Source organism: Panthera uncia, assembly GCF_023721935.1.
Source record: "Panthera uncia isolate 11264 chromosome A1 unlocalized genomic scaffold, Puncia_PCG_1.0 HiC_scaffold_17, whole genome shotgun sequence".
Taxonomy (NCBI): domain Eukaryota; kingdom Metazoa; phylum Chordata; class Mammalia; order Carnivora; family Felidae; genus Panthera; species Panthera uncia.
The window spans coordinates 112,376,169-112,391,955 of NW_026057577.1; the positions used below are offsets into that span (position 1 = coordinate 112,376,169).

Here is a 15,787-nt window from a genome sequence, read left to right on the forward strand (position 1 = left end):
TTCTACCGACTGAGTCAGCCAGGAGCCCCTGAGCAGGTGTAGTTTTTAAAAACTGCCTGTAACATCCAATCCCCCTTTACTGTTAAAATTGTCTTTATTAGAAATGAAAACTTGGAGAACTGAAGAGATGGTATTTCCTTTGCTCCAAGACATAAGATCATTTTTAAAGAATGAAACAAACCTTTAGAATTTTGGATTCTTGATAGTCATAGCCAGGATATACCTTTGGGTCTTCTTACCTAATTACTGAGGTAGACAGGAGGGATGAGGGGGATGGTCTAAGGTGTGCATCATGTGACTCGCCTAAGATGATAGCTTGTAGTGGCCGAGCTAGAATTTCTGCAAGCTGTTCCCAGCGCAGGAGGCTCTGGGAGGAGTCCCCAGAGCCTGTGACAGCTGACCTGTGACTGCCGTGAAACTCAGTTTGGCAGATGGGTTCACCAGGTTCTATCAGCAATAGAGGAGCTCCCAGGAACGTCTCGGGATGGATGCGGGGCTACCAGACCCAAGGCTGGAAAGCCAAGAGGACAGAAGTTGGTCAGCTGTGCAGGAGCTGACAACAGGACTCTGCTCAGACCCCGTTCCATCCCCAGCTGCTTCTGCTATCCCTGGAAACCTCTATCTCATTCCCCCAAAGACGCACCCGGTTCTATAATTCAGTTCAGCCTATTCAAGAACGCGGGTTTCACTTTGCATCCCCTGGGAAACATGGGTGCACATTTTAACTTACTACTCTCTGAAAATGATTTTGGGAAACAACTGGTCACATGTACATGTTTACTAAGTACTGAGCTCTAGTTACGTGCTACACCTTGCCCTAGGCACATGCAAATTGCCATCAGCTGGTTCAAAGCAGAAAGACTTTCAGAAGGTACCAAAACCCAAAACTACACTAAAAACAAAGTCTCATCCACCTAAGTTTCTCCACTTGCCCCTTGGAACATTTTGCCTTCAGGTCTGCCTTTATAATTCAATTTGAATTAAACCTATCTGGGGGCGCCTGGTTGGCTCGGTCAGTAGAGCATGCAACACTTCATCTCAGGGTCATGGGTTTGAGCCCCACGTTGGACATAGAGATTACTTAAAAAAAAAAAGATTAAATAAAAATAAACCTATCTGGTAAAGAGGTTTGTGAAGAAGGCACAGTAAACATGGGACAATTTGACTTGACCATGAGGGTTTGGAATCCTTTCAGAGCCTTTCCCGCTTTGCCTATCCAGAAAAAAAAAAAAAAAAAAAAAAAAAAAAAAAAAATGCTGGGTATTCGGTTACAAGCAATCAGAATGTGCAGGATTAAACACAAATTGCCAGAGCACATTACCTAGGCTTATTTTCCTTCTTGGAATAATGCCAAGTTTAAGGGACAAAATCATGATGGGGTTTTTAATGAGCAAGGTGTACTGGGTTGAATACTCAGTTTTATTGTTTCTCTGGCCGCCATTGCAGAAGGCCACAGGCTTTGAATCCCAAGATGGTATGGTTTGACCCACTATAACATGAACTTGCCTTTTCACAGTCGTAGAAAGCTTATGTGATTTTGGCCTTTCTCACTCTTTGGTCTGACATCTGATGCAGGGCAGAGCAAGGTTAGAGACTTGCCAACCCCAGCACACGGCAAGCCAACCCAGGTGGGCCTCGTGCCCTCATCAGCAACTGTGTTGCCTTCACCTTAATTTGTTTTGTTGCAGATTAAAGTTGCCATTTTTTTGTTGTTGTTGTTTGTTTACTCATGCTCCAATTTCCTAACCCTGTGTGGCCATTGGTAACTTTCCTCAGAAGAGTGGTTGATCTGGGTTCCTGGTTGGGAAAGACCAGAAATACAATGAGATGTAAATCCCATAGGGATTGTGCTGGGACAAACAGTTTTTGTCGGGTCTTGGAAGGAATGGAACGTTCCCCAAGAATGAGATGTTAGAAACTACGTGTGGAGATAGTTCCACTGCTTACGAACTCTGCTGAGCGTATTTTCTCCACCCTTTTGGGTATGCATTTAGGCTCACTATTATTGTGGATTTGGGACTGTCAACTTGACATCTTCTCTGTGTTTAGTTGTCCTTCACTGAAAGTGTTATCAGTTTTTGGAAATGCAGAACATGGGTTCCATGAGCTCCTCTTCTTCCCTCAGCACTTGTGATATTGACCTCTGCAAGGCTTCTATTGTTTCTTCCTTAAATTTCCATAGAAGACCAGGAAGTTCTTATGCTTTGACTATTTTTCTTTATTCACTGCCAACTCTATGATGATTATATTTTTAAAATGAAAAATAGCCATCACTTAGTGAATGCGTGCTACTTGATAGACATTTTCCATCCCGTTTTATAGGTCCTAACAATAGCCCTGTGAAGAAGCTGGTGGTCCCACTGTACACAACGACAAAATGGAGGCTTAGAGATGTTAAACTCAGTTTCTGAGATTTTTAGGTAGTGAGTGGCAGAGCAAAGATTCAAATCCAGCTCTGGCGGAATCCAAACTTTATAGCAAGACCAAAGTGATAGGCAGGCTGGATCCTGCCCATAAGAAATAAGGGCGCCTGGGTGGCTCAGTCAGTTAAGCATCCAACTCTTGATTTCAGCTCAGGTCATGATCTCACTATTCGTGGTATCGAGCCCCACGTCGGGCTCTTTGCTGACAGCCCAGAGCCTGCCTGGGATTCTCTCTCTCTGTCTTTCTGCCCCTCCCTGCTTATGTGCTCCCTCTCTCAAAAAAAAAATAAATAAATAAAACTTTGAAAAAAAAAAAAAAGGAAATAAGGGTGCATATAATGTTTCGTAATTTGAGTGAAATAGTGGCCGACATTTAAAAATTAGGGCATTACATTTAAAAGTCTAGATTCCAGCTTCTCTTAAAAAAAAAAAAAAAAATAGAAGATTCGGCCCAGTGGGCTCAGAGTCCAGCATGGAAGCGGTCAGCCATTCTTGAGGAGGCGCTGCTTCCCTTAGTGGGGGCATGCCCTCTCAGGTGAGCAGCTCCCCTCCTTCTCACGTACATCTGGCATATCTTACCACTTTACCCACTTAGGTCACTGGATTGGTACCTGTATGTGTTCGATTTTGCAGTCCTTATTCCAGTCTCTAGAAACAGTCTGTTTCAGGGTTTGAGTCCTGGCTTCACCGTTTGCTAACTTTGTGCCCCTGGACAAGTTACGTAACCCCTCAAGGCCTCAGTTTTCTCACCTCTGAAGTGGGGATAAGAATAGTCCCTACCTCTTGAGGCTGCTTTGAAAATTCAGCGTGGCACTCCTTATAAAGCGCTCTACACGGTGTCTGACACACGGTAAGTTTTCTCTAATAGATGCCATCATCAACCGTTATTGCAGTTAACCACTCTTTCCTCAGAAAGTGGTGTTCAGTAATCTTTTCCAAGGTCAGCCCTAAGTTGTGAAGGAGGCCATCAGAACAGTAGTCACGGAAGCACCACTGTGCTTAATAGGCAACCGAGCACACGCCTTCGACACTAGACTGACCCCGTTTGGGTTCTACCTCGGACATTAGGGGGACCTGAGCAAATTATTTAACCTCGTTCTGACTCCGTTTCCCCATTCAGGAAAAGGGCACGAGGATTGTATCTACTTGATGAGGGTGTGGTGAAGAGCAAGTCAGTTAATACGTGTAAATGGTTTCAGAACAGGCAATCGGCACACACCGGGCCCTCAGTGGATGTTACCCACCGCTGAAAACAATACATCAGATTGTGCCTCTGATAAGCATGTGTTTGCTTCTGGGGAGATGCCGATAGAGTGTCAAATTGGATCGCATGGGAAATTTGGAAATTGGAAGCTGGGACTCTTGCTTGGTTTTCTACCCCCTCGGTTCCGTGACGCATTCCAGATTCGGTTCCTTCCACCTTCCTAGAAGTGCGCTTTGGAAGGCTACTCAGCAGACACATCCAATGGCCTCAGCCTCATCTTCTAATGGGGATAAGAATTCTGGAGACCAACTAGCGTAACGAACACTGTCGACTCTCAAAAGTGGAGGCTGAGGCTGAGAGACATCCTGGGGCTCGCCCATAGCTAATTGGGGACAGACCAAGAGTCATCCATCAACTTTACTGGTTGAGTAGTTGCTAGAACGACGGCGGGTTTGTGCCTATTTTGACAGGTCGGGGGTGGGGCTGGGGACCCAACGTGTGGCTGATGTAAGAACTCTGCTCTCTCCGCTCACCTTGCTCTTTCCGGCCCAGCCCCCTTCCTTCACGAGGCCCTGGTCCTGCCGATAGTGTGAGAGGACGGCTTTGTCTTCCCCAGGGGGACCTAGGCCCTGTGACCCTCCATTGCTTGAAGACCCTGTTTCCTGAGGGGTAATGTTTTCCCTTCCCCGTGACTTGCCTCTCTGGGCCACGTTCCGATTTCCCTGCTGGCTCGCTTGTTTCCTTGGGCTGACTGCCTTGTTTGGTGGTTTTTAGTGAGGGCTCTGAGAGATGCCAGGAGTGAGGGGATAGAGCTCCGAATGGCCTCAGTCATTGGACAGCCAGACTCGGTGATGGATGAGCCCTCTCCCCAGGGAGTTCTGGGTCAGAAGTCCAACTGATAAGTTTTTCCAGAACTGAGGAACCCAGAAACAGCGCCAGCAGCATCGTACCTCTTTTGTGGGTTTCGTATTACTTTGAAAGAAAATTCTCAGCTGCGGTTCCACATCTTACTAGAAATACAGCTCCATCCATGATAAACTTAGACATATGTGCCATGAATTGTTTTAGAGATAACATTTGGGGGGAAGGGAGGGAGGAAGGAAGAGAGGGGTCTTTAAAAAATCCCTTTCCAAATATTTCCTTTCTTCTAAGTATTGAAAAGGCACAATATAACCCTTTCTTCTCCCAAGTGAGCTCATAACTGTTTACCGAGGGGAAATACCAAATGTTTATTTATTTTGTTTAAAGGAGCTTCTTTCGTCCTGATGATTCACGTCGATGTCATTTTCCTCCTGACTCCAGAGGCTCTGAGACAAAGCCACAGCCCAAGTGATATGCCGGTGTCAGAACAATTCCTGTCCCGAAGGAAGGTATGCAACCTTCTTTATTCCCCCTTCACAGACGTCCTTGAGCCCTCGAGACGGATGTGAGCGAGTTTTTCAGTGCTCATGCAAAACAACCATCTAAACATAACAGATGACATCAGCTTGGGCTTTTCAATTCCTGGATGGCAGCGGCGTGTTAATCCAGCCTTCATCCTGGATTTCATAAACTAAAACAAGAGAGCCTGGCAAGAGGACAGCGCTGCTGCTGGGTTGAGGAAATTGATGACGGGGAAGCATGCGGGCAACCCAGTGTATAAAGCTCATAAACGTGTAGGCAGAGGCTCGGCTACCACTTTGGACAGCTGCTTCCCGCCAGCAGAGAACCACGCCGCCCGCAGGGAGCTGAGCCAGAGCCGGCGGGAAACATGAAGAGCCTCTTGCTGCTAGCCACGCTCCTGGTACCCGCGCACCTGGCGACGACCTGGAGCCCCAAGTACGCGGTCGACTGCCCCGAGCGATGCGACCGCGCCGAGTGCAAAAGCAGCCTGAGCTGCAAGCGGACAGTGCTGGACGACTGCGGCTGCTGCCGGGTGTGCGCCGCGGGCCTGGGCGAAACCTGCTACCGCACCGTCTCCGGCATGGACGGCGCCAAGTGTGGCCCGGGGCTCAGGTGTCAGTTTTACAGTGAGGAAGATGACTTTGGTGACGAGTTTGGTATCTGCAAAGGTAAAGAGTGACCCCTTGCTCTTCCCCGTCCAGGGCACACCGAGGGCTTTTAGCCAGCGTGGGAGGCAAGGAGGCTTTCCTTCGAAGGACGAGAGGGAAAGTGCAGGTGGCTTAGGAGCAAGGCCCGGCACGGGTGTTGTCACAGGGAGAGAGAGAACTCTGCGAACAGCAACTGACAGCCAGTGTGCAGGAAAGCACAGAAAGCAAGACAGCATTTCACTCATTATGTGTGTGTAGGAGACGGAAGGAAAAAAGTTGCGATGAAAAATCGTGTTACCTCCCTTTCTGGAAAACTTTAGAAACTTGACAGGTAATCTGTTTGGATGGTTTAGGTGCTGTCTCCTCTGCAAGGCAGTGATTACAGAGGTCTGCGCTTAGATAACCGCTGGTGGTGTCTAGGCTGGGGCTTAGTGAGTCTTTGATGTTGAAAGGGTCCACGGGTTGGTGGGCATCTCTCAAGATCAAATATTTCTGATGAACGGCTGATGCACTTTGTGAAACAGGGTGGGGTTTGATCATGAAACGAAATGACTCACATTCTTGAAGGAGGGTACCCTGAAGTATAAAACAAGCCTCGTTCCACTTTATGGAAGTGTTTGATCACCTAGAAAAATGGCAGATGGTCTCAGACAAGTACAAATAACAGTCAAGAAAAATAAAAATTGGAAGTCTGTGAAGAATGAGAGTTTACAGACTTAAAAAAAGTGTCATTAGGTTGAAATCATAGCTAAACAATGTAGTTACACATCTGTAGAATTTATTTCAAACTCAGCGCCTGTAGTTTAAAAAATGTTTGGGTCAAAAGAATGGTGATTTAAAATATATATATGGATACTTCATGATCTCATAATTAAAAGCTATTATTAAGATGAAACACATAGGCTATAGCCCCATGCATCAGTTTTATAATACAAAGCAGCTTTTAAAATGATTAAAGAGGCTGGGTAATGTATTTCTTATATTTTCTTTCTTATTTCATTCTTATACTTTATGTAATTGAAACAGTTGTATGCTTTTATGAACGATAATAATCCACCATTGATCCAGTCTCATTCATACACCTACCTTTTAGACAAATATTTTATAAATCAATTACCTTTTCACCCGCAAAACGTAACTAAAGATTAGGAAATGGATGCTTGCAGGAGGAAGAGAATTTTATTTTTTGCTCAGTTTAGTTTTGCTTATAACCACTAAAAGGTAGAATATTGAGGAACCTTTTTTTTGTGCGTGTGTGTGAACATTCACAAGCATTTATTTAAGCTGAGGAGAACCTGTATTTTCTATAAATTACAGGATTGCACGTAAGGAATTTAGGGAGGAAGTAGTTCAACCGATCATACTTGTGACATAGCAAATATTTGCAGTGGATTGTTTTTTCTCTGGACACAAAAATTGCCTCTATCAATGGGACTGTAAATGCCCTGTCACATGTGGGTAAAGAAGTGGCTCAAGGCCTATGGGATCTTTAGCAATCTACCCTCCTACTGAATGACTGAGGCAGCTGTTAACGGCATAGATTCTTAAAATGCACTTAAGATTGTTCTTCTTGGCATCCTTCAGACTGCAAGTGAGTCTGGTTTCAAACATTTTTCTCTCTGCTGGAAACAGTGACCCTGCGTGAAACTCAGCAACTTCAGACAGAGACGTTGGATTTTGCTGTAGGCGGACTCCCTCTTTCAGCTTTGCACAGAACCGTATACGTTAGCTGCACATCCAGATGTTTTCTCAATATTCAGATGTTTGGCGTTAGGCTGCCGAGTTAACAATCAGCCAGCCAACATCTATTTACTGAACACCTGCTATCCGCCCAGCACTATTCAAAACGCTAGGGGATGAAACAGAGGCATAATTGAGAATTTGGCTAAAGTTTGAGTTTTCAATGTCACTAGAGACGCACTCAAATTCCAATCCTGTATGCTCTTCCGAAAGAGGCTTTTGGGGATCCTTTTTAAGGGCTGTTCTTGCGAGCAGAGAGGCCAGTGTTTAAAACCAGGCTCCTCCGCAATCTGAAGAATGCCGGTGAGAAGAACTCTAAATCTCTTCCCCAAATAAAGTTCATTCATGTCTACCTCGATCATTCTTGTGGAATATTAGATTGCTAAGGGCTCGGCTGCTTCACAGTTCGTTTCTCCCCCATGTGTGACTGTACACGTACGAGAAGATTCTCATGCCAAGAGAATACATATTCTGCATCTATTCTGCTTGGCTGTTAAGGATAGGGGTGTCTATCGGGATGCTGTTTATGTCATAACAATCCTGCATTTTTAATAAGTGATTTTGTTCTTTTCTCAGCGTAATATGTTTGAGTCTAGGTATGAAAGCACTGAAGCTCTAAATGCTTCCAGATTTGGGGAGGTATATAGGCAAAGTCTCAGCTTTCTCGTTCTTCCTAGCATGCACATCTTAGGTTTGCAGAACATTTTACTAGAAAATCCTCCTAACATCCAGGGGAGCTAGGTGACCTGTACTGCCGTGTCAACAGATAAGGTAGCTGATGAAAGCTGGCACAGACTGAGGATTGAGCACTTGGTGGACAGCTGGCATCGACACCTCTCTCAGTCCCTAGGTAGCGTGGGGTCCTTTCCTATATGTTGCTATTTTTAAATAGCGAGTTGTTTGCCAGCACGGTGGATTCAAAAACAGCGTCACATCTTTTATTTTTTTAATTTTTTTTTAACGTTTATTTATTTTTGAGACAGAGAGAGACAGAGCATGAACGAGGGAGGGGCAGAGAGAGAGGGAGACACAGAATTGGAAGCAGGTTCCAGGCTCTGAGCCATCAGCCCAGAGCCCGACGCGGGGCTCGAACTCACGGACCGCAGGATCGTGACCTGAGCTGAAGTCGGACACTTAACCGACTGAGCCACCCAGGCGCCCCTAAACTCCTTCGCAGCTGATCCGTAGGTCTGTTCAATTGCCCACCTCACCGACCTGTCACGGAAGCAGTCTCAGGAACCTGTCTATTGGTACCTAAGCAGAAAGTGAACAGAATTAAGGTTGGTTCAAGGATGTTGGTTATGTCTAGCCGTCTTCAACTAAACTCCAGAGCAGGACACTAGAGCCGAGGTGTCCTGCTCTTGGGGTGTGATTTCACATTTGTGACTTAAAGTTTCAACTTCCCAAACTTGGGTTTTTTTAAAGAAGTGGTTTGTATCTGACAGTCAAGGTTCACGAGGCGTGTTCAGATATGGAGGCTGTGCAGGCAGGGGCTCATGCACAAGGAGCAGCTCCCTCTCTAAACCTATCTTGTGTCCTCAGACTGTCCCTACGGCACCTTCGGGATGGAATGCAAGGAGACATGCAACTGTCAGTCCGGCATATGTGACAGAGTGACTGGCAAATGTCTGAAATTTCCCTTCCTCCAATATTCAGTAGCCAAGACTTCCAACAGGAGACTTGTTTCTACAGGTAAGAATTGACTTCAGTATAGGGGCACCTGGGTGGCGCAGTTGGTTAAGCGTCCAACTTTGGCTCAGGTCACGATCTCATGATTCGTGAGTTCTAGCCCCATGTCTGGCTCTATGCTGACAGCTCAGAGTCAGAAGACTGCTTCACATTCTGTGTCTTCCTCTGTATCTGCCCCTCCCCCCTCCACCAAAAAATAAAAAAATATTAAAAAATTATTTTTAAATAAAAAAAAGAATCGATTTTAGTACAAACATCAGAACAATAATCTCATTTTCAGTTTGAATAACTTAAGCAATATAGAGGATTAGAATAAAGCATTGCTTTGAATGATTTTGTTTTTTATTTTACTCAGGGGAAAGGGGTGGTGATTGAGTTCGGTTGCTGTTGTTGGTTTTTTTTTTTTTTAAAGATTTTATTAATAATTTTGAGGATTATACATTTTTCCATAAAGTTTACCCAGCCATATGGAGAATAAATACGGTTGATTACCAAAACACCTGTAATAATAAAATAACCAAGATACACAAAGTTCCCTAAATTCTTCAGTGATGTTTATGTATAGTAGACAAAGTTATTTCTCTCCAACTTCATATAGAAAAAATACCCTCAAGAATTTATTAGATAAGGTTTAAGAGCCAAGAGAGAAAATATAGAACACTTCTTCTTTTCTTAACCAAATGGAAGTGTTTCCAAAGAATATTTCCCAGCATGTGTTTTTATAGATTTTGGAGAGGATAAGAGACAGTATCTTTGACCGAAACTTGGGAATTATCTCTAAGCCTTTGAATGAAATTGTAGTAATAGCCACATGATGCTTGTTCATGCATGTGTATTTCTTATCAGGTTGTTGGAATGTGAGAAATACAACGTATAAGATGGTCCTGTGCACATATTTGGTTACCTTGTTGGATAAACAATCAGTATTGTAAAGCTTCATTAAACTGAAAATAGCTCATTTAAAACAACATGTGGCCACAGCAACTGTTAGTATCAACAAACTATGCAATTTCTCCCCCTTAGATATAAATAGTTGACAATCCAAGTCCATTTTATTTAGTTTTTGTTTCTGGTTCTTTGCGCTTCAAATTAGATTTGAAATATTTGGCAAATGTACTTATTTCTTAATTTTACCCCCTTCTTACACATGGATACAATTAAGTACATTAAGAGAAGGAGGAAATATTGTGCTAAGAAGGGAATTATTATGCTGAAGTGTGGTTATGCCCCTAAACATTCATCTAAACTGAAACCCCTGTTTTCAAAGCTATTAGGTGAGCATCTTTGTGACTATTTGATCTGGAAATTGAGAAAGTCATTAATAGGTTAAATACTTAGGACTTGTCCTATGGTACTTAAAAAGCAAAATGGAAAAAGATTGAGTTTTAAGTCCTAAAAAATTTGATATTAAGGTGAAATTTACACAACATAAAATTAACCATTTTGAAGTGAGGAGTTCAGTGGTAGCTAGTACATTAACAACGCTGCATAGCCGCCACTTCTGTCCAGTTCTAGAACATTCTCATTAGATCAAAATAAAACCCCACTATCCGGTAAGCAGTTGTCCCCATTCCTCAACTCCCAGCCCCTGGAAACCATCAATCTTAGACATACACATTTTTTTGAATGATTTGACTACTTCAGTACAGGTTTGAAACTTACTGTCTCAGGACAGTCAGCTGTCTCAAATGCTTGCATCTTCTTTTGTCTTATTTCGCCTTCTCAAAACTGCAGACTACAAAACACTTTAAAGAACTTCTGAATTCCTCTTCATTCATTTATGGTTGTGCCTAAACCTTTTCCACCAAGAGAGAGAGAATGGACTCCCTTGTGAATCTTTATTGGTGTTTGGGAAGAATGCTTGGGAGGCCATGAGAGCACCTTTGGAGTAATCCTCAAGAAGGATAATAATCCTCACGTCCGTCCCTCCCATTGTATACCCAGCCACATGCCCTCTTCTCCACTGGACTGTTGGACAGTCTCTTTCCCTTCGGCGTGTCACCCTTGCTTATTTGCTTGCAGATCCTGCAGATGTCTTGACTACTAGATAGATGCCTTGGCCACACATATTTTGCTGGGTAGAAGTTACATTAGGGGTTACACACAAAAAACATTTCTATACCCAAATTAGGTATCAAGATTCTTAGTAGAAATCTATGGGAAAAGCATTTTCTGACCCGAGGTGTGTGTGTGTGTGTGTGTGTGTGTGTGTGTGTGTTTTTCCATTAGCTAAGGAGCAACAAAAATGATTACTGGTTAATCTTGGTAAACCTTAGGTTCAGGAGGGGAGCAGAATATCCTAAAGGTTTTGTGGAGAGGCAGCATAGGAGCTCCGCTGCTCAGTGGTACCTTGTCTCCTTGTGACTTTCCAGGGTTCATGTGCTACCATTTATAGGAGGGGGCTTGTCTGGCTATCAACTTCACATCACCTCTGTGCGAATCTGTTTTCAAAGCCTTTGCAAATGGTGCCAACGTTCGTCAGCACAGGGACTTCTGGAGGTCCCTTCTATGCCCTGATTGCATGAGCTCGTCTTCTCTAGATTTCTATCTAATGGCTACTACGATCTTGTCAAGTGGGTTTCCTATTTCCATTTCTTGTTGTCGTTGTTTTGTAGTGAGATTTCCAATTTTCTGAGATGGGGAATTTATAAGTAGCTTTTTTTTTAGGGGGACAGGGACAGTAAGATCTGGAATATTTGATTACTTTGCATACATTCATCTGCCGGGCTGCACGAATCGTACAGGGCTCCATTTTAGGATGTGCACTGTTGAGGCAAATACACTTCGCTACTCTTAGAAGCAGACAAATTTCATTTTGGAAAATTCTAAATATTACAGATTTTTATTTGAGCAAAAACCGTCTTTATAAAAGTTCTGCCCTTTGGTCTGCCTTCCACCTTCTGGAGCCACAAAATAGGCTAACCCTTCTTCCATACCAGATAATAGGAAAATCTTATTAAAGATCCACTCTTACAGCATTTGCTTATTCCATAAGTATTTATTAAGTGCCTACTATGTTCCAGGCACTGTAGTAGCAATGAACAAAACAAAGCCTCTGCCTTCTTGGAGCTGATATTCTAGTGGTGGAGTGAAATAACACATAAATAAAAAAGGCAAATGCATGTATAAGATAATGCCTGGTGGTAACAGGTGTATGAGGAGAAATCAGTCGGCGGTAGGGGCTGACTCAGATGGGAAGTGCCGATTAACAGAGAGTGGGTGAATACAGTGAGTATAGACTCTTTGAATCTATAAAAAAATTATTGTAAATCCCTTGTAATATAAAAATAATATAGAGGCGTCTGGGTGGCTTAGTCGGTTAAGCATCCGACTTCGGCTCAGGTCATGATCTCGCGTTTCATGAGTTCAAGCCCCACATGGGGCTCTGTGCTGACAGCTCAGAGCCTGGAGCCTGTTTCAGCTTCTGTGTCTCCCCCTTTCTCTGCCCCTCCCCTGCTTGTGCTCTCTCTCTGTCTCTCCAAAAATGAATAAATGTTAAAAAAATTTAAAGAAAATAATATAAAACTGTTCTTGATCTTAGGGTTATCAACATTTGGACATGCATGATTTGTATTCCTTCTCATTTCAGAGCATGACATGGCATCTGGAGACGGCAATACTGTGACAGAAGAACTTGTAAAAACGAATACCCGCTCGCCTGTAATGAAATGGTTAAATCCTCGCTGAGCCTGGGTGGGGTTTCTGAGAGAAGACTCTTATCTTAATGGTCATTCAACACACAGCCAACATTTTAGGAACTGTCTAGATTATAGCATATGGACATGTGATATCGGGAGGCCAAGTGTGGGGGTCCAGGAAAAAAAATAATAAAGTAGGCTACTAACAATCCATAAAATGCATATGACTGAACACTTTTAGATCTTTGTGAAATATATGAATACGTACAGATTTGTTCAATATGTGTTTATAGTAATACTGAAGAACGGAAAACACAATTTATATCATATTAACGTGGACGCAGATCAGCCCCAGAGGAAGCTAAAGCTAAGGCCACAGTGCCTGTGACTCGGATGTGCATTGATGCTGGGATACAGGATGGAGGGAGAGTTCGGAGCGAGAGAAGGTGGGGGCGGGTGGGGGAGTATGGTATTTAGGTCTTCCTTGTAGTAGCACCAATAGAATTTAATTGTGCTTTTTTTTTTTTTTTTTTTTTAACTTTGGGAAAAGTGAACACAAAACCAGCCCTGAAGGAAGGGGGATAGTTGAAGCTTGTAGGAGATTGGGTAGCAGCCCCCATAGTGAGGGAGGTTTCAAAGGTGCTATGTGTCATTCCCAGATGACCGCATCAGAAGGGAGATTCTGGGGCAGAGGGCAAACTCCTGTAAATGGTTTTAAAGAAGGCCACCTCAGACCGAGAGAGCCAGGCAGGATTTTTCCCACTTGGAGGAGGTGGGAAGGTAAATATTTACATAATTTTGTCAACGATTTATGTTAGTATGAGTCATCCTAACAGACATACTCATCACCCTCTACTGTTCGTTTAAAACGGGTAGAATAAAGGTATAACTCTCTAAGGTTTCCAAACCCCCAAGGCATGGTAAATTTATTATTAGTAATTATAGTAATATTTACAGTAATAAGCACAAGGGAACCCTGGGAAAAACTTAGTCATGACAGATGTATACAATGTCAGAAAATGAGCAACAGAAGGAGTTTATTGCAAAGTCAGTGCAGTGACTTAGAAGCGTTTTAGATATAAAGTAGAAACTACTTTTTCAGGAGGTTTGGAAGAGAGTCAAGAAGCATCAGCTTTAAAATAGGGCTCATTTTCTTATTTTTCTTTCCTTCAAAGTCAGTTGATAAGTGGAATTATGAGCACACGGGAGGATCTCAGCACAAACGGGACGGTTGTACTAGATTTTGTTAGGAAACGTTTGCAGACCTATTTTATTTGGAGTGAGGATTATTTAAGGATTATTTCACTATTTGCCTATGTTTATTCTCAAAGTTTGCCACAGAGTTGTGAATGCGTGTGCGGGAAGGTCTTGGATCATGAGCTGCATAAGCTGTTGGATTTGTTTTAAAAGGAAAAGTTTATGGCTGCTCAATAAAAATACAAGACAGCTGCTCTGAGTCCATTCATGACTTTGTTAAATCATTAAAAGTTATTTAAGATTCACTTGATGGAGTGCTGGATGGCTCGGTCGGTTGAGCGACCCGCTCTTGATGGCTCTTGATTTCAGCTTTGGTCATGATCTCACAGTTCATGGGGTCAAGCCCCGGGTCGGGCTTTGCACTGACAACACGGAACCTGCCTGGGGTTTTCTGTCGCCCTCTCTCTCTGCTCCTCCCCCATTCGCTTTCGCTCTCTCTCAAAATAAGCATTTTTTAAAAAAAGTTTCATCCAATGAACAAAAAGTCTGTGTGCCTATTAAAAGTTGGCTTCTCAACTGAATTTGCTGCTACAGATAAGCATTTTCTGTCAAAACATGAGGCTAGAATATTTATTTCTTTGCCTCACATTTTTGGTCTACCCATGCCTTATAGTTCCCTGAAACGTAGGTCCCTAAATATTAATCCATTCTGTAGAGACAAAAACAAAACAACACTTCTGTCAGTGTTTTGAAGATACTTACACTTTAGAAGGTGTCTGCAAAGACAGATCTTTCGCTGTCTGTAAAAGAATAGAGTAGCATTTGGCTTTGGAGCTTGAGAGTATCGTGTCCAAGAACAGTATAGTTTCACTTAGCTTTATTATGGGCAAATTAGGAAACCATTTAAATGAATTGACACAATGCCCCCCAAAAAATTTGTCTGTATTAGCAAAAACATCAATCTGCCTGATCTTTTTCCTTTTTTTAAGATGGGAGAAACAAAGTGAATGAGATAAAAAGTTCTATCAATGTGTTATCAATGTGAGATATTCATATTATTATTAAATAAGAACAATGCATGTTTTTATGTCTTTACATAAGACATATGTTTGTATGTCTTTACTCTTACCAGTGTGCAGTGGGTTTCAGGACATGCTTTCAGGGAGTGAGATTACTTAAATATCTGCGTCTGTATCTGTATCTGACTTGGCCTGAAGCCCAGGCTGCAGTCCAAATGTCCCTCTGGGGAAGGGTGGACAGTGGAACAAGAGCTAGACCAGGGCAGGACTTGCCTCTGGTCCTTGTTCTGCAGCCTGGGAGATCATGGTCAATATAATTGAACAAAGGTGGGTTCATCTGTTCTCAGTTGCAGGCATGTTTTCTAGTTGCCCAGCTTCCTGTTACTGGGACCCCTCTGTGCATTTCACTTCAAGTGCTGGTACTGGTCTGTCTCAAATTGCTCTGTAGCCCTCTGACTCTATTCTTGATGGAAGTGGCCTCCAAAATCTTTGGATTTTGTACTTTTTGACTGCAATACTTTTGAGCATGCAATTTTAAACTGAATACATAGCATAGTGTTAATACACTATGTTCATTATAGCACATATACTCAAAGTAGAAATTTTTAAGGGATTAAAAAATAAATAGAAACAGGAGTTCTGAGATTTTTTTCCTACACCCCTATGGACTATCATGGGAAACACTGGAGAAGTAAAAGAAAATGCCAAATGTCACTGGTTCCTAGTGAGGCTCAACCTCATTTGGTATTGAAGAGAAACCAAACTGGCACATATTCCACACAATAAGTAGTTCTGGAATGAATGGATTAATGGATGAATAGTTGGATGGATAAATGGATGAATGGAA

General features: G+C 42.9%; 1 protein-coding gene across 2 annotated transcripts in view; it reads left to right on the top strand.

The window, feature by feature from the left end:
- The window catches only part of ESM1 (endothelial cell specific molecule 1), a 47,176-nt gene extending 33,003 nt beyond the window's left edge, over window positions 1–14,173 (top strand). The window contains exons 2-4 of one of the 2 annotated variants that reach the window (XM_049648071.1): window positions 4,876–5,678; window positions 8,940–9,089; window positions 12,676–14,173. In XM_049648071.1, the coding sequence (XP_049504028.1) occupies window positions 5,378–5,678; window positions 8,940–9,089; window positions 12,676–12,773 (549 nt within the window). In that variant the 5' untranslated portion in view covers window positions 4,876–5,377 and the 3' untranslated portion in view covers window positions 12,774–14,173. The remainder of the gene's footprint in view (window positions 1–4,875; window positions 5,679–8,939; window positions 9,090–12,675) is intronic. The other variant, XM_049648072.1, reaches the window with a different exon arrangement.
- Window positions 14,174–15,787: the final 1,614 nt, after the last annotated feature.